The 23454-nt window shown below is 42.9% G+C and overlaps 1 protein-coding gene across 6 annotated transcripts in view; it reads left to right on the forward strand.

Annotated features, from left to right (window-relative positions):
- DICER1 (dicer 1, ribonuclease III) overlaps positions 1–14436 on the forward strand; it is a 66812-nt gene extending 52376 nt beyond the window's left edge. For all 6 annotated transcript variants that reach the window (XM_067027821.1, XM_067027820.1, XM_067027823.1 and 3 more), the window contains 6 exons: positions 1768–1923; positions 4788–5676; positions 7615–7883; positions 10393–10555; positions 10647–10722; positions 11074–14436. In XM_067027821.1, coding sequence (XP_066883922.1) covers positions 1768–1923; positions 4788–5676; positions 7615–7883; positions 10393–10555; positions 10647–10722; positions 11074–11239 — 1719 coding nt within the window. In that variant the 3' untranslated portion in view covers positions 11240–14436. The remainder of the gene's footprint in view (positions 1–1767; positions 1924–4787; positions 5677–7614; positions 7884–10392; positions 10556–10646; positions 10723–11073) is intronic.
- Positions 14437–23454: the final 9018 nt, after the last annotated feature.

The raw sequence follows: 23454 nt of genomic DNA on the forward strand, positions 1-23454 counted from the left end.
TCTGTAACACTAGCCACTGCACTGAGTGTTCTGCACACCTGCTCTTTCCAGCCTTCTCAGCGTGGCCTCAGCGGTAGATGGCACGTCCCCAGTTTGCAGTTGAGAAAACTCTTGCCTGGGGAGTTTGATTGGCTCGTGCAGGTCATCCAGCTAGTCTGGGATGGTCAGGAGGAGCGTGACTGAGGCCGGAGCCCACAGCCTTGCCCACTCTTCTCTGCCGCCTCCCGGTAGAGAGGGTGATGCAGTACCGACGACCACAGCAGCTGGGGCATGTTGGGGCTGGTGCTGAGGAAGATAGACGTGTAGGAGTAAGGTTGGGGTTAGAGTTTTTAGACCTCATTGACTAGAAGGTGGAATGTTCAGGTAATTAAGAATTCAGGACTTAGATGCAGTCTAGGGAGACAGTCTTGGTAAAAGTGATCATTGAGAACAAATGAGATTTCCCAGGGGTGGTTGCAGGAGGAAAGTATCAGGGGCTGGGAATGGGTATAAAGTAACAGCATACTCTTAGGTAAGAAAGAAATTAGTTTCCTTTTGGAAAGTTCATCCGTCGTCTGCTCAGAAAGCTCTGACTCCTTCCGTGGGGCAGAAATCACCGTCACTCCCGCAGCGTGGTGGGGAAGGCCCTTTCAGGGGGCCCCCCGCCCCCACGTGTCCCGGCCGGGCTGCCTCCCCCGGCTGGCCTTCACGGGGCCGCGCACACAGCCTGCTGTTGCTGCTGCCCGCTGCCCGCCCCGCCTCGCGCCTCCCGTGGGCCCTTACGGAGCTCTCCTTCCTTTGCCACCCGGCGGGCCGTTTCTGCTGACTTTGAACGTGCTTTCTATCCCTTTGATGTCCCTGTCGCACTTTATTTACCCTCTTGTTGGCACCTGTGACGCTGCGTTCCCATGGTGTGGAAAGGGAAGCCAGCGTGTACTTAAGCCGTGCAGGCGGCGTGGGAAAGGGCTTCGGCCCAGAGTGAGCATCGTGGGGGGCTCCCGGCCCGGCCTGCGGGCTCCAGGCACCGCTCCTCTGTCTCGCTGCCCGCCAGCGCCTCTCCGACGTGGGTGCTTCTTCAGGGGTATTGAGTTACGTGGACAAAGGGCTCACGAAGTACTTAAATAAAAAGGAACCCAGTTATTAGAAAATGAAAATGAGATTGACCGTTCTAGACCTTGGTTTCCAAGTAAAAACAAGATAGAAATATGGATTTGAGTAAATTAAGGAGGAGATGGAGGCCTTAGGGAAAACAGACTAGAGGGTAGACAGTAAAGCTGTTTTATTGATGACAGTAAACGTGGAGTTTTTCTTTATTGCCTTTTGCTCTATTTTAAAATGGTTGAACAAAATATCTTGTTGAAATGCCATCCAAAACTAAGCAATAATATCTGAGAAAGCATTGCAGTTGAAATCATATTTATAGCTTAGGTTCTAGGAACATAAAATTATTTTAGCTCAGTTCAGTGCCAGTTTTCACTTTATAGCTAGAGTTTATGGTATTTCCTCCTTTTATTTCATTGAGAACATTGTGACATCTTGGACTTATGTGGAATTGCATTCTTTTCTATTTTGATATTCGCAATTAACAGTTTGAATTTTATATCATCAGATTACATGAGAATTTAATATTTCCTGTCATGAAGAGGTAGAGAAACTATACAGTCTGAGTAATTGATGACCAGTTATGGAATATGAAGAATATTTAGCTAAAAATTATGTTAATGCCTTATGTGAATTTCAGCAGTGACTGTTTATGGATAAGTATCTTATAAATTTTCTCCACTGAAGGTCAGCAACTGTAATCTGTATCGGCTTGGAAAGAAGAAGGGGCTGCCCAGCCGCATGGTGGTGTCAATCTTTGATCCCCCTGTCAATTGGCTTCCTCCTGGTTATGTAGTAAATCAAGACAAAAGTAACACAGAGAAATGGGAAAAAGATGAAATAGTAAGTTTTTGGTAACTGGATGGATTTATTTTTTGGTGAGGGGCAGAGTCTTGTTCTATTAATTTTTTGTTTCTTTTCCCTGGTGTGTTTATAGTAAAGTAGAAATTCAATATATTGAATTAATTCCTTTAAACAGACGTCTTTTCATTGAACTTAGAACAGTGTTGTGATTTTGATAGAGAACAATTTCTGTGATCTTCCTTTTCCAAAGGCAAAAGAGTATCTGATGCTGTGACTCAAAAAAAAAAAAAAGCAAAGCTCTGTAACATTTCACTTTAATACTACATATTACGATTTATTGTAGATCCTTAGCTCTGTCCAATGAAATGACTTTTCAGTGACCTATGATCTCCAATCTGTATGTGAAATAATTTCAGTAAAATCTTGCTTTTGCAGCTCAGGGCTTTCTCAGGACTATTTCTCCTCTTGTGACCTTAAAAAAAAAAAATACATAAAGGTTGTAGTTTTCTGGAAATAGTGTGAATCTTGCCAATGACTTTAAGTCTCCAAACGTTAGCTGCAACTGCTTCATTTTGTCCTGTCTCGAAGGCCACCAGAGGGCACCTCGGAGGGCCTTGCGAGCCGGAGAGCTATGGAAGCAGTCTGTCCAGTGTGGTTGGCTGGGAGGCCATCTCGCAGGCAGTTTCATTTTTCAGGCATTTATTTTGCATTAGTGATAAACTGGCTCGTTGTTACTTCATTTCCAGGTAGCATGCTCTGTGACTCTGTTTTGATTTTTACTTATTCATTGAGTATATTTTTAACTCGTGCAGTATTTGACTTACTACAGAAATTGAACTTACCTGGAAAAGCATTAAGAGAATATTTTAATGCAAGTTGGGTTAGAAAAATTATGTATTTATTAATTTAGAAATAGAACCTTAGAGGAAGATGTGTAAGATTTTGAGAACTTTAGAGAAAATATTGCATTTCTTTGGAAAACATTCCAGTAACACATATCCTGCCTTATAAATCCTGTTTCATAGTATCATTGGTGCTTTAAAAAAAGAATTTAGCCTAAAGGTGATGTTAGTGTGTCCTTTTAATTTAAAAAAATTTTTTTCATTTTACGATACAACATAAAGTTCTTGTTTTCCTTAACATTTCAAATGACCTGGTACTTTGGTTCTTAGAATACATTAAATACTGTTTATATTTTCATTTAATAATTTCTACTTCTTGAAATGGACCATTATATGATATTCGAAAGCATATGCTGGATCCATTCCTGCTCTGCCTGCCTCGCTTCTCAGCAAATAGGTTTAAGTGAGAGCTTTGCACACAGACGCCGAGTGAGGTAGACTCCCACTATTTTGCAGATTAAAAAACCCGACACCCAAAGGCATTAATGAACTTTGCCCAAAGATCACACAGCTTATTTGTTGATACAACCCAGCCCTTGTTGTGTGTTCTGCCAGTGTCGGGTTCTGATAGCATCTTACTAGAGATATATAAGGATTTTTTAAGATTAAAAATATTATTTAGTCTTTTTTTTTTTTTAAGTTGAAATTTGGCCTTTTTTCCCTAAGGACCAGATAGTCAAAAACATCTCACGTTACCTTGGGAAAGTGTAATTTTTATTAGGTAATAGTCCCTAGAGGTGTCCACCGTTTTAGGTTATTTTTTATTTTATTTTTTTTTGGTTTTCTTCCTTATTCTTGAAAAAAATTTCTTAAACTTTTAAATTAAAATAGACAGATAGTTGTAGTTATATGGATGGCTTGGCTCATTGCACTTATTTCTTTTCAAACAAATGCACTGTTTGTACCTCTTTTGAGTCTGGCTTAAAATGAGGATATTTGCAGTATTTTTAAAAATGGTTGACAAAGTTTGAAAACCTTTTTATCAGAACACTCTGCAAAGTTGTCACTATCGAAATTGAAGCACACCCTCGTTGAAGCACTCCCTCCCGCCTCCCCCCCCCCAAGTAAAGTCTTGTTTATGTTTTTATTGCACAGCAGAAGTTTGGTATGTTTCTAGCGTTGCGAAAACGTTACATCGTCACGGAATCCTGGCCCATTGATTAAGGTCGTCATTCACAAATAAGCTTTTGCCAAAGAAATTGGAATCAGCCAAGATCTTCTGACAGAAATTGGATTGTTGTGTTTCATGTTAGTCTAGATTGTCTTCTATTTTTGTCAGTTGTGCTATAATCTGTTACCCTGATTACTCTAGCTCACCGAAAGGGAAAAGCATAATTTCTCAAATACATAGCTTAGTTCACAGTGATCACTTTTAGTTTCCAAGCAAAGCAGTTTAGTTTTACATTGTAGCGAATGAGCTTTGAAGTGGAAATAGGGACCAAAACTTTATTATGGAACCCCACTGTACATTTTTAATGTTATAAAGAAAATAATTTTATCTGTTCACATATTACTCTCTTATTTAATTGCAAAGATAATGCTTTTTCTACATCTGGAATTTAATTTTATTAATTTGAAAATCTTTTAAAAAACATTTCAAAACTTTGTCAGCCAACTTGAAGCTCTCTCTGATCAGCATACGAGAGCTTTCCTTGTGTCTCCTGCTGCAGTTAGAATTCTGAGCTGAAGTGTTTTGCCTTGTGGAGCTTAATTTTAAACTTTATATCCATGTATAAAATCCTTGACTTAAAGCTTCATACTGGATAAAGGTCATTTTATAACTTAGAAAATGAACATTCAAAGAACGTGTTTTACTTTGTTTATATGATTAAATAACTTATTTTATGTTAATTGAAAACAAATGGCCATGATTTGAAAGTTGCCTTTTAGTATTTGTGGTTGTCATTTGAAATTATCCATAACCCTTGCTTTTATTGAGTCTCAAGCCCTTTTAAAAACAGCAGCTATGTCTCCCCTCCTTCCCTGTTCTCCCTCTTTCAGACAAAAGACTGCATGTTGGCTAATGGCAAGCTGGATGATGACTTCGAGGAGGAGGAAGAGGAGGAGGAGGACCTGATGTGGAGGGCTCCGAAGGAGGACGCCGAGGACGAAGAGGACTTCCTGGAGTACGATCAAGAGCATATCAAGTTCATAGATAACATGTTGATGGGATCCGGAGCTTTTGTAAAGAAAATCTCGCTTTCTGCTTTTTCAACCACCGATTCTGCCTATGAATGGAAAATGCCCAAAAAATCCTCCTTAGGTAGTATACCATTTTCATCAGATTTTGAGGATTTTGACTATAGCTCTTGGGATGCAATGTGCTATCTGGATCCTAGCAAAGCTGTTGAAGAGGATGACTTTGTGGTGGGGTTCTGGAATCCATCAGAAGAAAACTGCGGTGTTGACACAGGGAAACAGTCCATTTCTTACGACCTGCACACCGAGCAGTGCATTGCTGACAAAAGCATAGCCGACTGTGTGGAAGCCCTGCTGGGCTGCTATTTAACCAGCTGTGGCGAGAGGGCTGCTCAGCTTTTCCTCTGTTCGCTGGGGCTGAAGGTGCTGCCGGTAATTAAGAGGACTGATCGGGAAAAGGCCACGTGCCCGACCAGGGAGAATTTCACCAGCCAACAAAAGAGCCTTTCAGGGAGCCGCGCTGCCGCCTCTGGAGCTGGCTCCCGCTCCTCTGTGTTGAAAGACTTGGAGTATGGGTGTTTGGAGATCCCACCGAGATGTATGTTTGATCACCCAGATGCAGATAGGACACTGAGTCACCTTATCTCGGGTTTTGAAAATTTCGAAAAGAAAATCAACTACAGATTCAAGAATAAGGCTTACCTACTACAGGCTTTTACACACGCCTCCTACCACTACAACACTATCACTGGTAAGGAGCCCCGGACCAAAGCTCACTGCTCTGAAAATGAGACCTTGTGTTAATTGAACTGTTCTGTAGAATAACGTAAGAATAATCATCTATGCATGTACAGCCTTAGAGAGCATGGTGGGGGGGGGAGGAAGCACAAGAAAGTGAAAGAAGCCTTTCTCTTTGGGAGCATACACTGTTCCTTAACTTTGACGGTTGGCAGCAGAGCTATCTTAGCTACTCGTGTCTCCGTCATCTTCTAGGCAGCATAATTAGACAGATTCGGGCCTTAATATTTTGGTGTGATACCCGGTCACTGCTGCTTTGGGTTCTTGAATAATTTATTCGTATATTCTGGATGTCTTTCCACATCTCTTTATTGTTCTTCCTGAACAAAAAGGCGCCCCTCCCTTTAAGGTCTTTTAAAATCTAAAGGTGAACCGATTAAAAGAAACTCTTTCACAGGAAGGTTTCATTGCTCTGACTCTGCTGTCACCTTCTGCTTTGCGCTGCGCTCTGTGTTTCTTCCCCTCCTTTATTTAATAGGCTCCCAATCCATTCGGTTAGAAGGGAGAATAGGAGCCTAAAACCAAAATCGGCTTCAGGTTTCGAAACAGCTAAAGTCTGTATTTTTTTTCTGTTTCAGAGTAATAAGCGCTTGAATTCAGAAAACCAAAGCCGAGTATAAAGTTTGTATAAGAAAAACAGTGTAGGTTAAGATGATCAGAAAAATGTAAAACCAAAAGTGAAAAATTATCTGACTCTGGACTAGAAAGACTGGTGAAACTAAAACCTGTTTTTCTTTCTGGAGAAGAAACGAGGCCTCCTTTTCTACCACGCTCTACTGGCAGGAGCCCTGGGTTCTAGTCTGCCTCGGCCCCTGCTTCTGACCTCATCGGCTGTGCGGGGGCAGCTCACTATCTCTGTTCCCACCTCAGTTTACACAGTTCAACGGCTTCTTTTTTTTTTTTTTTTTTAAATTTTTATTGCTTTACGATGCTGTATTACTTTCTACTGTACAGCAAAATGAATCGGCTACACACACACACACACACACACACACACACACACATACATATATGTATCTCCCCTCTTTTTTGGATTTCCTTCCTGTTTAGGTCACCACAGTGCATTAAGTAGAGTTCCCTGTGCTATGCAGTGGGTTCTCACTAGTTACCTATGTTTATAGCAGTATCAATAGTGTATATGTGTCAGTCCCAATCTCCCAGTTCACCTCACCTGAACAGCTTCTTTTGAATCACTGTGAGAAGATAGAGGTGTTGATCAGTGTTGAAAACGTCTCACATTTTGACATCGATCATTTTTGCTTAAGGTCTTTGCTCGCCTCCACGACTCTCTCAGCCTCTTGGTTTGTGTCAAATTCAACATTTTTCATTCAAGTTGAGAAGAAAACTGTCTTGTACTAACTGTCATCTTGTGTAGCAGATGTAACCCAGGGATGGCGAGGCATGGTATCTCTCCCGCACTTACCAGGGTGTGAGTGGACAGTGTGCAGGGGTGACGGCAGGGCGTGGGGAAGGGCTGTGTGCAGGGAGGGTCTGGCGTTCGTTGCTAGGTGACGCTGTGTGATGGAGCCTTGAGAATGGTGCCCCAGCACCTTCCTGGCCAGCACAGTGCCGGAGGAAAGGGGTTCAGTGATGATGATGTCACTTGGGAAATGCTTTTTTCTTAACGAGCATTAGTCTTTTGACCACGTAAAGATTTTATGACCCCAATTTCTATGTAAGGAATATGCTTAATTTGTCATTAGAATTGAATTTCCAGAGGCTTCCGTATGATGTCAGATAATTGTGTCACCGAAGAATATATATGAAAATGAATCCCAATGAAAGTCTTTTCAGTGTATCTGGGGGATCACTTCTTTATCTGAGTTATTATTTGAAAATTGTGTAAATGTTTTTGCCGGAGCTCAGGGCTTCACTTTGGATCTTCCCTCAGATTGTTACCAGCGCTTAGAATTCCTGGGAGATGCGATTTTGGACTACCTCATAACCAAGCACCTTTATGAAGACCCACGGCAGCACTCCCCAGGGGTCCTGACTGACCTGCGCTCGGCTCTGGTCAACAACACCATCTTTGCGTCGCTGGCTGTGAAGTACGACTACCACAAGTACTTTAAAGCAGTCTCTCCCGAGCTCTTCCACGTCATCGACGATTTTGTGCAGTTTCAGCTCGAGAAGAATGAAATGCAAGGGATGGATTCTGAGGTTCGTGCCATTTTAAGAGATGTTGAATTCAGTGTCTAGACTAAGCCTCCCGGCTAGGGTTCTCGGCCTCGCTGTCTGCAGAGCCGCCGGAGGCCACGGCTGTGGTCCCCAGCACGCGCTGCGTTTTCCGGGGAAAACTGGATGGGTCGCGGTCTTCAGGGAGGCCTTTTCAACTTGACCACTCAACTTGCGGTCATTCCGGCGAGGAGAGGGAGCCCAGGGGCTTTCAGCTGCCTCACCGCCCCCAGTCCTTGATTCCGGCTCCTGGCATTTAGGCATATGCCAGAGAGGTACAGCCCTGCGCCTGCCCCCAGAGGAGCTTTCACCTCAGTGAGAGCTCGGCGTGGTTGGTTCTGTCTTTCTTTCTGTTTAAAATAGGTCAGAAGTATTTGCTAATATCTCAGGTAAGCATCACAAATGTATATTCTGCTTCTACTCGAAACGGGAAAATCTCATTTAAAAACCAAACTTCTAAATTTTTAAGGACTGGAATTTGAGAGGTTTCTACTGTAAGTTCAGCCAAAGGTTCTTTGGTGATGGAGCTAATTCTAATGTGTTTGTGAACTATTTTGAAATTTTGTAGGAAAGGATTTTGCCGAGATCTTTGCAATCTCCTCTAATCCTTCACTAACATCCATCCATATACCTGGGTACCCAGGAGAGCACTTTCACGTCTTCTTCTCCTCATTCTGATTCCTTTGTTCTTCTTTCTGTAGGTTTCTTATAAGTCATGGAATTCATTCATAACTCTGGTAGCCATTTTAATTATTCTTTCTTTAATTTGTACCTTCCTGTTTGTTAATCGCACAAACCGTCAGTTAGGGAGTAGTGCATTTCCTTGGCTTCCTGTGAGAGAAGTGAAGAGGCTGGGTTTTGAGGTGTAGCCACAGGGCAGAAGGGTCAATGCTCAGTTGGACGGGATGGAGGATGTGCTGAAGGGGAGTCAGCAGGCAGTGCCTTCCTCTCCCCTTTCGCCCTTGCACACTCTTCCAAGATTAACGGTCTGAGTTGGAGCACCGCCAGCAGTGAGACCAGGAATTAGAACCATCTCAGATATAGTCACTATTATTTCTAGTCTCATTCTGTAGAAATACTTCAGCTTAGAAGTTGAGGGATTAGCTAAACCTACAGTTCTCTCTTGATGACAGGTGGACATACTGGCTTTGTTAGTTTTTGTTCATTCTTTTCCTTCCCTTCGTTTCTATAAACATATGTATAGAAGTTACAAAAACTGATTGGGAATGTCATGGTCTGGCTTCTCAAACTTACTGTTTGATCTTAAGAATGTCTCTCCACCTCTCTGGGCCCCGGTTTCCCCATTTGTCAAAGGAGAGAATTAAACTTGATAAGTTTAAAAATTCCCATCTAAAACAGTAAGTATCTTATTTTTTCCAGTAGTCAGCATCTATTATATAGAACTTTGTGTGGCTAAACCATCCATTTAGAAATTACTATCCCCCCTTCTTTTTATTTCTCTTTCATAAGTAATGTGTGTGTATTTTAGAAAATACACATAACTGAAATTAACATTGTGATGTTTTATTGCTAATGTACATAGACATAAAGTTATGTACAATATAAAATGAAATTATAGCATGCATAATGTACCATACCCTATTCTTTTCACTTAATATATTGTGGATGACTTTCCCCGATCATTAATAATTGGAATTACAACGTTCAGTAGCTGCACGCTAGTGAGTGTATGGCTATAATGTAATGTGTTTAAACAGTCCTTTGCGACTGGATGGTTAAGGTATTTTTTGTTAGAGTTTGTAATAAACGTGGATGCGGTAAATCTACTTAAATATCCAGTTATCTCCTTAAGGTGAATTCCTAGAGACGGAATTGCCACATCAAAGAATTATGCACTTTTAAAAGGTGTTTGATACATATGTGAGTTTTTATTCTATTAATCTGCATACCTTCTATGTGTCAGGTTCTCTGTCATAATGAACATTTATTAAGTGGTTTAATAAAAGGGGAGCTTGGAGGAAAGTATCTTCCAAATAGAATTTCCCTGTCAAAAAAGTGGCGGTTTACACTCCCCAGAGCAGTGCACAGACACACCGTTGCTCGCGCTGCGCTAATGAGCGTTCTGCCTGCTGCGTGCCGAGCCGCCGGGGGGAGACCTGTCTCAGTGTGCGGTTCTGTGACTGTGAGTGAAATTCGAAAATTGTTTTCATCAATTTATTGACTGTTTCCAGTTTGTGTTAGGGTTGTTTTTGTTTTTGTTTGGAAGTCATCTTTTTTCCTTTGTTGAATATAGAATACTAAATAGTGAAGGGCTTTTTTTCTTTTCTTTTTCTTTCTTTTTTTTTCTTTTTTTAAGGTAAGGTAATGTTTGTGAAGAACCTATTACAGTGTAATTGGCATGTCATAAAGGTTTGATGTTGTTACCCTTGTTAAAGATACAGTAAGAGTCATATCCAAGAAAAGAAACACATCTCTGTAGACTGCCTTTCAAAGCGGCCTTTTTGCTTACAAGTCACTTTTCTCCCTATGATAGCTTAGGAGATCTGAGGAGGATGAAGAGAAGGAAGAGGATATTGAAGTTCCAAAGGCCATGGGGGATATTTTCGAGTCGCTTGCTGGTGCCATTTACATGGATAGCGGGATGTCGCTGGAGATGGTTTGGCAGGTGTACTATCCTATGATGAGGCCGCTGATAGGTACAGTTGGCTCCCCTTTGAAAGAGGCAGAATCACAATTAAGAACAACTTCAAGGGTGTTAATCACATTATTCTTTCATTTTGATTACAGAAAAATTTTCTGCAAATGTGCCCCGTTCCCCTGTGCGAGAATTGCTTGAGATGGAACCAGAAACCGCCAAATTTAGGTAAGCAAACATGTGCATGGAAAACAACTTACTGAAAAACAAGGGGGAAGAGTTCTCAAAGATGCCATAAACTCATGATTTTGAGAACTGTTTACCCTGGGACATGCTCTTATGCAGTTGCTGTTTGTAGCCTGATTGACTTCCCTTTGTGTTTCGTAAAGTAACGCTGAGTTAGAGAAGGGGCGGCAGCCCCGTCTGTTGGTAGAGTCCGCGGCAGTGACCACGCTGCTTCCTTCGCGCGGTGTCGGCTTGTGTCGGGGACTCTCAGCGGGAGAGTCCGTACTCGGTGCTGGCTGACGACAATAATAAATACTTCTGACTTCTAATTCAAGCTGTTTGGCTTTGTTACAGCCCGGCTGAGAGAACTTACGATGGCAAGGTCAGAGTCACCGTGGAAGTAGTAGGGAAGGGGAAGTTCAAAGGTGTTGGCCGGAGTTACAGGATTGCCAAATCCGCAGCAGCAAGAAGAGCCCTACGAAGCCTCAAAGCTAATCAACCTCAGGTTCCCAACAGCTGAAGCCCCTTTTTAAAATTACACAACAACAACCACAGCAAAGAGCATAATTAAGGTGGAAAGTATTTAAGTTGAAAAGGATGATTGAAAACTGATAGTGAGAGGACTGAACTTGAAGGCAGAATTTAAAGTTTGTTTGATAACAAGATAGGTTACAGAATAAAACATTTAACATATGTATAAAAATTTTGGAACTAACTGTAGTTTTAGTTTTTTGCGCAAACACAATCTTGTCTTCTTTCCTCACTTCTGCTTTGTTTAAATCACAAGAGTGCTTTACCGATAACATTTAGCAAGTGTTCAAAGAAATTATTGAGAGTTTGTGTTTTGTTCCGTTTCGTTTTAGTTTAATTCTGTCAGCTTTGCTGAGTGTTCGGAGGCCAAGGAGCTTAAACCTGGAGTATCCCCCAGGGTTACGTTGAGAGCTCTTGACACCCGACGGTGCGTGTGGCAGTGCCAGGCCTGCATAGTTGATAAGCTGAGTAGAGCGATGCAGTTTGCAAGAGAAGTGTGCCAGTGTCGTCTCTCCTTTCTCCATTATAGCGTGTAAGGTGATGTTTCCTGGTCGCTGTTGCACTTAATAGGAAGGGACAGATTTTTAATTAACATTGGCTGGCATATGTTGGCAAATCACATTTTAGTTTTCTCACGCCATGTTGTCTTGCATAAGAGAGGTTCTTGCCTTACAAGTAAAACCCTCGTGGATATTCTTTCATTTCTGATCTTTTCGGAACAAACTGTTTTACATTCCCTTCATTGTGTTATTATGCGTTAGACCTTGAGACAGCGTGATACTTACAACTCACTAGTATAGTTGGAACCTAACTTATGACGGGATTATGTGAGAATTTCTGTCATATGTGTACTGAAGACATTTTCAAAACCAGAATAGGTAGTCTATGGAGTTTTAAAAATAACCATCATAAAAATAATCATCGGCTAAATACCCAGTTTTACTGAAAACCTCCTGCTAGGTAGTTCGCTGGTGGAAATTGTTTGTGGCAAATAATTTTGCCCTGTAGGCTGTTGCTCTAACAAAATAAACTTGAGACATATCACACCTAAAATATGCTGCAGATTTTATAATGGATTGGTTACTTATTTAAAGAAGCAAAACAGAGCACCTTACCCTTAGTCTTCTCACATACATTTCTTACTGTACTTTTCAGAGTGTTGCATGCGTATTTCACCTACCAAAGCTGTGCTGTCAATGCCATGAAAGTTTAACGTTTGCGATAAACTGCCGTAATTTTGATACATCTGTGATTTAGGCCATTAATTTAGATAAACTAGCTCATTGTTTCCATCTTTGGAAAAGGAAGAAAAAAGGCATTTTTAGGCATTTGCCTAAGTTTCTTTAATTAGACTTGTAGGCACTCTTCATTTAAATACCTCAGTTCTTTTCTTTTGCATGCATTTTTTCCCCTGTTTGGTGCTATGTTTATGTATTATGCTTGAAATTTTAATTTTTTTTTTTTTTTTTTGCACTGTAACTATAATACCTCTTAATTTACCTTTTTAAAAGCTGTGGGTCCGTCTTGCACTCCCACCAACATACCAGTAGAATTTTGCTGCAGTTTGCCCCATTGATTATGCTTGAAATTCAAGAAGCTGAGCAGAGGTGTCTAAATGATTTCCAGCACATCATTCTGAACGTGATGCCTCATGTAATGCTGCATTTATGTTTTAAATTGCAGTTGAATACTGTACTTCTTGCTTTATCTGCACCACCTACCCCCAGAGAAACAAACACCTCTGTGCGTGTGCACACAGAAAACTGTCAGCTCTGCTTTCTAAGGAGACCTGAGTGAAGGGGACGTTCGTTAAGCTTCTCCAGTGTGATGTGTTGTCTCCAATCTTAAACTTCAGTTGAGATCTAAATTATTTAATGAGCTTGAGAGCAAATCAGTTTGGGTGGACATGTTTTTAAAACATTTAATTCTGATTTGGAACCTTAGATTTCTGTTTGGTTTTTTTAAGAAACCTTCATGTAAGATCTCCTGGCAATTTAAAACCAAGCAATTGTTGGATTTATGTAACTGCAAATGTATACAATTAACAAGTAAGGCTGGATATGCATTTCACTTGTGAGGATGATTTGTGATAAACTTGTATCACAAATCTCTTGATAATTTATAAAACTACCTGATGCCAGGAGCTTAGGGCCTTGCATTGTGTCTAATGCACTAATCCCAGTGTTAAGGGATTCACTGGCCTCCTGGCGCCAAAATCAGATTGTTTCACAGTTACAATTCCCGTGGGGAGAAAAAGGCCTCAACGTATTGTGTAACCTTAAGATGAGTATTTTTTGTTAATACTAAAAAGTTCAGACTTGGATGAGATTAGGTCACACAGTCTCAGGGGTTCAAATTTCCTGCTACCATTCAAAATGTTTTATCAACAGCAAACTTTAGCTATTGCTTTTTAAATTTTTTTGGTTGGAGGACAATAGCTGATTTTAATTGTGACTCACGCTTTGAAGCAATCTGTGATCCCCTGGTTACTAAGTTAAAAAATAAAAGCTATGAGTTAGACATGTGAAATGGTTATGGACGCTTTTGTGCTGCTGATTTTTAATGCTGTAAACTTTCCCCTAGTTTCGTTTATTGAAATGTTTCCCATCCATTAATTAAGGGAAAAAACTCACTCTTGTCGCTCCACTTTACCACCTTGTCTGTCATCCTTGTGTTCCTGTGATTGCCGTGTGACACTGATTGTGATGTGGAAACCCCTGGTGCGGTTGTGCGGCCAGCACACGCGGGAAGGACTGGGCAGGCGCGTTTTGAAAAGCAACTGCAGAAATTCCTTACGATGATTGTGTGGAGGTTAGTTGGCATGAACCTTCATTGTTGATGTTTTTTGATTTTATTTTTTTATAATACACTTTCAGCAGTCCTGACTATGCTGCGTTTTGTAATAGCTTTTTTCCCCTCTGTTCTGTTCATGTAGCACAGATAAGCATTGCACTTGGTACCATGCTTTACCTCATTTCAAGGAAAATATGCTTAACTGGGAGGAGAAAAAATGTGGTTTGGCCTCGCTGCTGTTTTGATTTACCGAATTTGAAAAAGATAATTATAATGCCTGCAATGTGTCATATACTTGCACAACTTAAATAGGTCATTTTTGTCTGTGGCATTTTTACTGTTTGTGAAAGTATGACGAAGATTTGTTAACTGAACTCTTAATTATGTTTTAAAGATGTTTGTTACTTTTTTTTTTTCTTTTCTCTTTTACATTATGTGAAGTGATTAAATTTAGAATGACCTCTAACACTCCTGTAATTATCTTTTAAAATACTAATATTTTTCCTCTCTCAATAATAGCTTGCCCTCAGAAAGATTCAAATTGCCCTGCCTAAATAGCAAGAGACTGGAGGCTACTTTGGTTCTGTTGGTTCAGTTCTTAAATACAATTATTCACCCAGCAGTCGGCTCTTTTAGTCATTACCTGACATCGGCCTGTGTAACTGCAGAGTGCAGAGACTAACCGAGACCCAGACCTACCACAGTTCAGTCTTAAGGCCCAGTTGATTTAAAACTTTCTGTCTTCCTCTGTTAGGGTGTCTAATCCTTTTACACAGAATTTAAGCCACCAAACGGAGACCTTGATGTCTTCATTTCAACTGCACCTGAAGTTCTTTTAGTGCCCCGAACCAGTTTGTGTTAGCTGCGGAACTGAAACTCATGTCTTCTTTATTACCTATATGGTTATTTTAATTACATTTAAATAGGTATATTTTTTCAACCACTGATTACTTTTCAGGAACTTAATTATTTCCAAATAAATTTCTTTATTTTATATTGTACATGAGAAGTTTTTAAGATGTTGTTTGAGACCAAGAATACTGAAATGATCTTAAAAGTTGTTGGGTTCGCCAGTAGCAATATCTAGGGAATTTGCATTGAGACTATTGTATTTTCCACTAGCAGTGAAAATGATCTTTTGAAGCTAACTTGTAAATATATTTTAATCGTTAATTGTTTTTTTTCTCTAGTCCATTTTTATTTGGACATCACCCACAATTTAAATTTTATAGATGCACTCAGAATTCACTGCAGCAGCAGGTTACATAGCAAAAATGCAAAGGTGAACAGGAAGTGAAATTTCTGCTTTTCTGCTGTAAATAGAGTGAAGGAAAATGACTAAAATCAAGTAAAACTAACACATATATAATTTGATTGACAGAAAAATATTTACCATCACACGCTGCAGCTGTTTTTAAGGAACATGATGTAATTCATTCATACAGTAATCATGCTGCAGAAATTTGCAGTCTGCACCTTATGAGTCACAATTACCTTTAGTCGTTTTTTTTTTTTTTTTTTTTGTAATAATTGTAGCCAAGTAAATCTCCAATAAAGTTATGGTCAGTTCACTTTGTGTCCTTTTGTCTTTTTCTTTTCTTGTTTTGATTCAGTTCAAGTTTAAATAGTTGTAGCAGAAATGTCTTTAAAATGTTTTCATTCCATGGTCATCTGAAAATGCATACTTTAATTTGATAAAGTGTTGTTTACCGAGTTAGGCTTCCCATCTCCTGGTAGAGTTATCTACTAACAATTACCTCGTTCTCTTCTGATTTAAATAATACCAGTGTGTTTGCCTGAAATTCTGCCACACTGACTGATGTTTTCCAGGTCCTGGATTATCTATGACACATTTGACACATTCCTTAAGTGAATTTGCTTATTCTGAAGTCAAGTGGACAGAATGTTCAGCTTCCAGGTTTTTAGGACACGCTTCCAATATAGTATTGGTTAAGAAAGAATTCCATTATTTCAAGCTTTGACCTAACCTTTTTGTAACTCAGTAAACCAAGCACTAAAAGGAATGCCTTTGCTGTAGGAATAAGATGGTAAGTGTAAGTTTCTTAGAATGAGAAAAAAAATTCCGTTTTCCTTTATAAGACTTTAAATTAATCTCTTCCTTCCCCCCCCACTCTGACTTCTCTAAAGTGAAGGAGAAGAAAGTATATGTATTTTAATCCCGTGGAATTTGGTTGAGTTCTACGTACTTGGCGTTCGTTGGTGTCACTGCCCAGAATTCACTGCGTGGTTCAGGCCAAGCCTGAGAGCCACAGCCCTTTCCCGCCACCTCGCCCTCCCTTCCTGTGGCTGGAACAGGGAACACAGCCAGGCCAGGCCAGGCAGATCAGCTTGCAGGTTGTGATGTGCATGAAAAGAATCCAGATGGAAGTGAGCTTTTTTCTTTTTGTGGATCCCTAAGTGTATAATGTAGGTATTGGATGGAACGGTGGGTGCTGGGTGCAGCCCGCTGAGGCGTGGACTGAGTTGCGATCCCCGCAGAGACACCAGGAGCCACCGGGCGTGCCCTCACGGTAGACGTGCGGCCAGGAGCGTTCCCGACCTGTGTGCAAGGCAATGTGGGAACAGCTCGTAGATCTTTTCTCTTTTTTGTGGTAAATTATACATAAAACTCACTGCAGAGCCATTTTTAATTGTAGAGTTTAATGGCATTAAGTGTGTTCACATTGCTCTGCAGCCATCACCACCATCTAGTTCCAGAACTTTCCTTCATCCCAAACTGAAACCCTGTCCCCGTTAAACACTCACTCCCATCTGCTCTGTCCCCCAGTCCTGGTATCCACCATTCTGCTTTCTGTCTCTGAATTTGACTATTTTCGGTACTTACAGATAAGTGGAATCAGACAGTATATGTCCTTTGGCGCTGGCTTGTTTGTTAGGGTGCAGCCGTGTCGTAGCATGTGTCAGAATTTCCTTCCTCTTCAGGGCCGAGTAACATTTCGTTGTATATGTAATACACAGACCACGTTTTGTTTAGCCATTCGTTGGCCAATGGGCGTCGGGTTGCTTTCACGCTTCCACTTTTTGGCTGTTGTGAATATTGCAGCCGTGAACACTGGTGTACGTTTACCTGTTTGAATCCCTGCTTTCAGTTCTTCAGCGTACGTGTCCAGGAATGGAGTTGCTGGATCACACGGCAAAGCTCTGTTTGATTTTTTGAGAAGCTTCCATACTGTTTTCACAGCGTTGCACCATTTTACATTCTCGCCGCCCGTGCACAAGGATCCCAATTCCTTCACGTCTTCACCAACTCTTTTATTTTGGGTGTGAGGTGGTATCTTACTGTAGTTCTGCGCTTATTGGCCATGTGTACATCTTTGTAGAAATATCTCTTCAAGTCCTTTGCCCATTTTTGAATTGGCTTGTTTTTTATTGTTGAGTTTTAAGGAGTTCTTTATATATTTTGGCTATTAAACCTTTATCAAGTTCGTGATTTACAAATACATTTTTCCATTCTGTGGTTTGCCTTTTTACTCCCTTGAAAATTCTGTCTTGAAAAATTCTGAATTGCAAGACACGTTGGCCTCAAGGATTTCAAAGAAGGGCTCTCGGACCTATAACAACTGAGATTTATTGAACACGTATGAGGTGCCTGATCTGTCCTAAACGTTTTACACATTTTATGCCATTTACTCCTCACCACGATTGCAGAAATGGCAGCCTTTGGAGGGAGGTAGAGCACGGTGCGTCACGCTGAGGACTGGGGTCACAATGTCTGGCTTCTGGCGCTGTGCGACTTCAGGCAAGTTGTTAGGCGACGCTTAGCCCCACGTCCTTGCCTTTACAATGAGGGAGAATCACGTGGCTTCAGTGAGGGATCGTGTAAAACGCTGGGCTCAGGGCCCCACACATCCTAAGCTCATAACGTTACTATAATCCCCATTTTACAGGTGGGAAAAACGAGGCATAGAGAAGGGAAGTAACTTGTCGGAGGTCACAGCAGGTCAGGGCTGGCCCTTGGACACCCATCTCCCTAAATCAAAAGGAGTGTTTAACCATCATTCAACAATTCCCTAATTTATGTGGCTCCTTTAAGGTAAAGGTGAAATTAAAATATGTGAAGGTATGTGCATGTGTGTCATAGATATTTCACGTTGAGAAGAAGACCAGATGGTGACTCATAGCGAACATGGGCGGCAGTTGTGGGATTTGTTTCTTTGTTTTGTATGTAACCCTAGTTACACGGTCTTTGTTAGAGAGCCCGAGTTAAAAACCTACCATTACTCTGTTACCCAACTCACATTAGTCTGAAAAACTCGGGATGTGCCCAGCGGCTGTTCAAGGGCCGTGCATGAGGCCAGTCGTCTTGGTAAGAGAAGCCATTGATTGGTTCCCCGTTTTAAATAACACTCTTCCTGGTCCAACCAGAAATAAGCGTTCATTTTAACCTCTGCTTTTCCCCCCTGCTTTTGCATTCACTGTATTTTGGCCACACACACACACACACACTCACACACACACACACACACACACACACACACACACACACACACAGAAGTGTGGCCCACGATGGTGTTTATGCCGTGCAAAGTGCCGTGGTTGGGGGACCGGGTGTGGTGGGTGGTGTGTGCACGAGCTCGAATCTCTAACTAGGACGTTACCAGGTGATGAAGCAGTACCAGGGTGCTATTGGTGTCTTGAAATTTTTTTCTAACATTTTTAGGGCATAATTTTTGATGAGCCGCTTACTGTGTGAGCGCTCAGTGTTCCTGGGTTTTTTGTTCTGAACATTGCCTCTCGTTCGTAACACTCCCTACCCACCCCCACTTTCCTATCAGTGCCTGAATCTGCCTTTGAGGTAGAGACTTGAGTAGATTTCAGGGATGTTCATAGATGTGATATGGCCCGAAAAAGTTCCGTGGTTCGCGAAGTTTGGGCATTTCTGGGTTAAACATAGTTGAACAGGACTCTTTGCAGGCCTTCTCAGGTCCTTTATTATGCTGAAGTGCCTTGGGCCTGAGAGAGGGCTGCATTTCCCCAGCTTACTAGACCAGACACCTTCACGGTAGATCTTAGGTACCAGCATCCCGAGCCGCAGACTTGAAGACGTGCCCTGCCAGGCATGCGGGCGTTTGGTGAACCATGTCTCTGACAGTGACCAGGAACCCAGCAGCCCATGGTCGGTCAGCCGGTGGGCCCAAGGTCACGCCTGAAGGTGACAAGCGGCCCTTGCTGCTGGTGAACTGCAAGGGGCCCTAAGGGTTTATCCACTGTGTCGCTTTGGCTCTCCAGGCCTAGGTGAGTCCAAGTCCTGTTGTCCTGGCTACACGTGACTTGCAGTTGGCGGTCACAAAATCATGCTCCTGTTGGATGCGTTTTCTGTTAAAGCGAGTTTTGCTTGTGCAGGGGTTGGCCCCTGACAGTCCTAGAGCAGGACGCACTTCAGGACATTTGCCTCCTGCTGAGGGCTGCACCTTCGCCATCTCAGGATGATGGATGTTGTCTTCCCTATCATCCCAGGTCTGCAGCTTTCAGGGAGGCCTTTCTGTGTGCTGTTGACTCTGCCTAAAGCTCTCCTGGCCCTCTCCCCACCTTTTTTATTCATCCAGTGCGACCCTGCCTTGCAGACAGAGCCGGGCCCCTGGCCCCCTGGCCCCCTGGGACATCTTCCCATACCCAGCCCACCCTCAGCCCAGGTCCCCACCACAGCCCCCTGCCCTTCTCACAGCACATCTCACACCACTGCCCCACCTCTCCACACATCTGCGAGCCTCTGGAATGAAAGGCCCATGTCCTAACCACCGCCCTGTGTTCTGGGTCCCAGATGCCACTGGACCACAGGAGAACCTGTGTGTGCTGATCTCAGCCCGGTGCTGTGTGCCCTCTGTCTGCGGGTGTTAATGATTCTTCAAGAGATGGAGGCCGGGCAGGGTCAGGAGAGGGTGGAGGGTGGAGGCAGCAGAGAAGAGAGTGGGGAGAATCCTCGCTTTGCACAATGTCTTCACCGAGGGGGATGGGACCTGGGTCCTGCTGACTCTTGTGTCATAGTCTGGGGTGAAGAGTGGGTCTTCTGGTCCTTCGGACACGGTTGGTTCGTGCAGAGCTGAAAACCCAGTCGAGAAATGTCTGGAAGAGCCTGTGCTTTTCCTGGAGATCTGGTTTGAAGGGACACTGATCTCGTAACTGATCTTTTTTCCCTTTTTGCTTTGACTACTCGGCAACTCAGAGCCAGATTTGCAGCAGGCCTACGGGTCACCTGTTCGCTGAAACATTTGTGGGCACCGTCTGTGTGCGGCGCTCTTCCAGGTAGTGAGGAGAGTGCTGTGAGGGGCACGAAGGCCTCGTCCTCATCACAGGCTGTCACGTCGCACGGCCAAACCAACGGGGAGTTGCTTTCTGGGAATAAAACCCTGTGTTTGTATTAGTTTCTCATTTCCCTTTGCCCTCATCCCCCTAAGTCTCCATCCTATCCTGTTTCAGCGTCTCTACAGTCGTTGCCACAGATCTTGAGAATAAGATGGGCTGTAACAAGCATATCTGTACGCCTTGGACCAGGATATGCATTAAGCAGCTACTAACTATTCGACATGAAGCTGACCTAAATGAGTTAAGGTAGTTCTTGAGAAGACCGGTAGCCCAGTAGGGTCACAGCTTTTAACTTCGTTCTGGTTTTGCTGTGACGTCCCAGGGGGCCGGCCTGTTAAATGGGTACAGCCACAGCCCACACGCTGTTTTGTGAAGACAAGGCGACGGCCAGCCGTGTTCTCCCACGACAGGGGGCGTCGTGCTCTCGGTGTTCCCCTGCTCCCGAGCCCAGGCTCAAATGTGGGCAGACAGTGGGACACAAGTTGATTTTATGGGAAAGTGTGTTTGAACTTCAAGTTCTCTTAAGAGCCGTAAGGCCACTTTGGGTTTTGCTTGGTGGTTAGTTATTTTTACTTACATTTACCTATTTTGGAATAAAGGGCTGAATCAGTCCTCTTAACAAGCCAGAATTCCAGCTTGAGGCTGTGCTTATAAATAGAAAATCGAGGCTTTCCAGAGCTAAAGCTCACTGAAACCAATTCTGTTGACAAAGGGGAGGTACTGTCAGCTGGTGGTTTGAGCATTTCTAGGCATCGGGAATTCCTGAGTCCCCGACACGCCCCCAGGGTGATCCAGCTTTAACCCTCCTGTACCAAGGATGCTGAAAGGAGCCAGCCAGCTGGTGCTTGGGAGCCTGCACTGTGGCCAAGTCATTAGCCTCCCAAGGCCTCTGCCTCCTCTCTGTCCAGTAAAGGATCCAACAGCTGATAAAGCCACAAAACTTGAACTTGTGAATGCAGAAGTAAGAGATATTTGAGTCATGGCTGGTCAAGATCATGAATTCCTAGAAGCCAAGGCCACGTTCTTGTTCTTTTGCTAGACTCGTCAGCTATGTAATCATCCGCGAATGTCACTTCACCATCCACTACAGTCAAGCCCTGTCTGGGCCCCCGCAGTCAATGGGATTCAGTCAGTTAGGTCTCTCACATTCCAGTCGGGTGGGGGTGGGAGGGAAGACAGATCTGAAAGAAATCTGATAGTTTTGGAGAATAATTGCCTGGAAGACAGTGAAACAAGGTAGCATAAGTAAGTGGCACGAGGAGCGGTGTGGCCAAGGTTAGATTACAGTGACAGATAACATTTATTGAGTGCTTCCTGTTCTAAGCACTGTCCCTGTGGTTCATACAAGAGGAGGTTCGACCACCAGTTTACAGACGAGTAAGGATATGTGGAGATGCTGCTGATGTCCTTGAAAATGAGTAAAACATAAGACGCTGCATTCAGGGCTCAACTTACGGTGGGGACAATTGTGTATAACCAAATAACTTCAATCCCGTGTCCTCTCCCATGAAGCACTGACCAGGGCAAAGTGGAAAAACGCTGGAGGATTAATGGAACCTTTACGGAAGGAAGGGGCAATACTTGAGCTGGGTTTTGAGGGATGAGTAGAAGTTCTCACAGAATGCCTCCCTGTGGGAGCTGTTGGTCCGTGGCACCGTGGATATTTGCAGGCTCTTTAATAGACCACGTAATTCTTTGGCATGATGGATCCAGGGAGGCTCCTGAGACGTGGATCATGGTATATGGCCATTTCATAAAGGCCTGAATGTTTTTGAGGAATTATTTAAAGGGTGTGATCACTATAAGTCTTCAAAATTAACTCACACATTTTAACCCAGATTTATAATGTCGATGTGGCTAATTACATCCCTGCAGACATTCTGAGAGCAGGCTATATTTTTCTGGTTGGGAGCTTTAAACCTGTACTTCTTTCAGCAAATCTCACGGTCTCAGGTTCCTCAGAGGTAAGTGGGGGTGGGGTTCAGCCAAACCAGTGATTCTGAGTTAGTATCACACCGAAATCAGAATGTCTGGGGTGAGGCCCGGGCATCTGCATTTAAAAGAAAGTTGCCCAGATGATCCTAATGTGTAGCCAAGGTGAGGGGCCACAGGAGCGGAAGCAGGGTCTCCCCGGTGTGCTGCGGAACGCTGAGGAGGCCCCTGCTTCTTTCCTCGGCCAGAGCCATTCCAATTGGCTCTGTTCTATTCATTGAGCTTTCTTAGAACATTGTGTGGAAAGACGGGGCCCCACTGCCAAAGCTACGTTTGAAAACCATTGGCCCAGAAGCCTGCTCGGACCCTCTGACTCTACATCTGTGGTTCTCTGTGGGATTTTCCCCCAAGGGCTGCATTTTGGTACCATTTCTGCACTTTGTAAAGCAGCTGCCTTCTCTCCCAGATCTGGCTACCTTGCCTTGATAGGTGAGCTAATTCCCGAGTGTGGCGGCGGCAGCATTACAATGAGAGTTTTGATTACCTCGTTGTGAATTACAGCACAGCGCCCTGGTGAAGGGTCAAAGGTATTTGAGATCCTTTGGGAGCAAATGTGAGGTATTACTAAAATGAGGCTCCATTTAATAGGTGATAAATCTTGATATTGTAAGTTTAATATAGTTTGATGGTTGTAAATCCAGTGAATCTACTGTAGGAATGTGATGTGTGTTGCATTTATGAAATATTTAGTCAGGTGTTTTTCAAGATATGATTTTACTCATAAGGCACTAATTTTTATGGGCTTAACAAGCAAATTTCATATTGGTGTCAAGAAGGCTGCTGTTTGCGGGCCTTTGAATTGAAAAAAGAGAGGTATTGTAGTTTTGGTTTTTTTTTAAAAAAAATAAATTTTATTTATTTATTTATTTATGGCTGTGTTGGGTCTTCGTTTCTGCGCGAGGGCTTTCTCTGGTTGCGGCGAGCGGGGGCCACTCTTCATCGCGGTGCGCGGGCCTCTCACTATCGCGGCCTCTCTTGTTGCGGAGCAGAGGCTCCAGATGCGCAGGCTCAGTAGTTGTGGCTCACAGGCCCAGTTGCTCCGTGGCATGTTGGATACTCCCAGACCAGGGCTCGAACCCATGTCCCCTGCATTGG

Source organism: Kogia breviceps, chromosome 3 (genome assembly GCF_026419965.1).
Source record: "Kogia breviceps isolate mKogBre1 chromosome 3, mKogBre1 haplotype 1, whole genome shotgun sequence".
NCBI lineage: Eukaryota > Metazoa > Chordata > Mammalia > Artiodactyla > Physeteridae > Kogia > Kogia breviceps.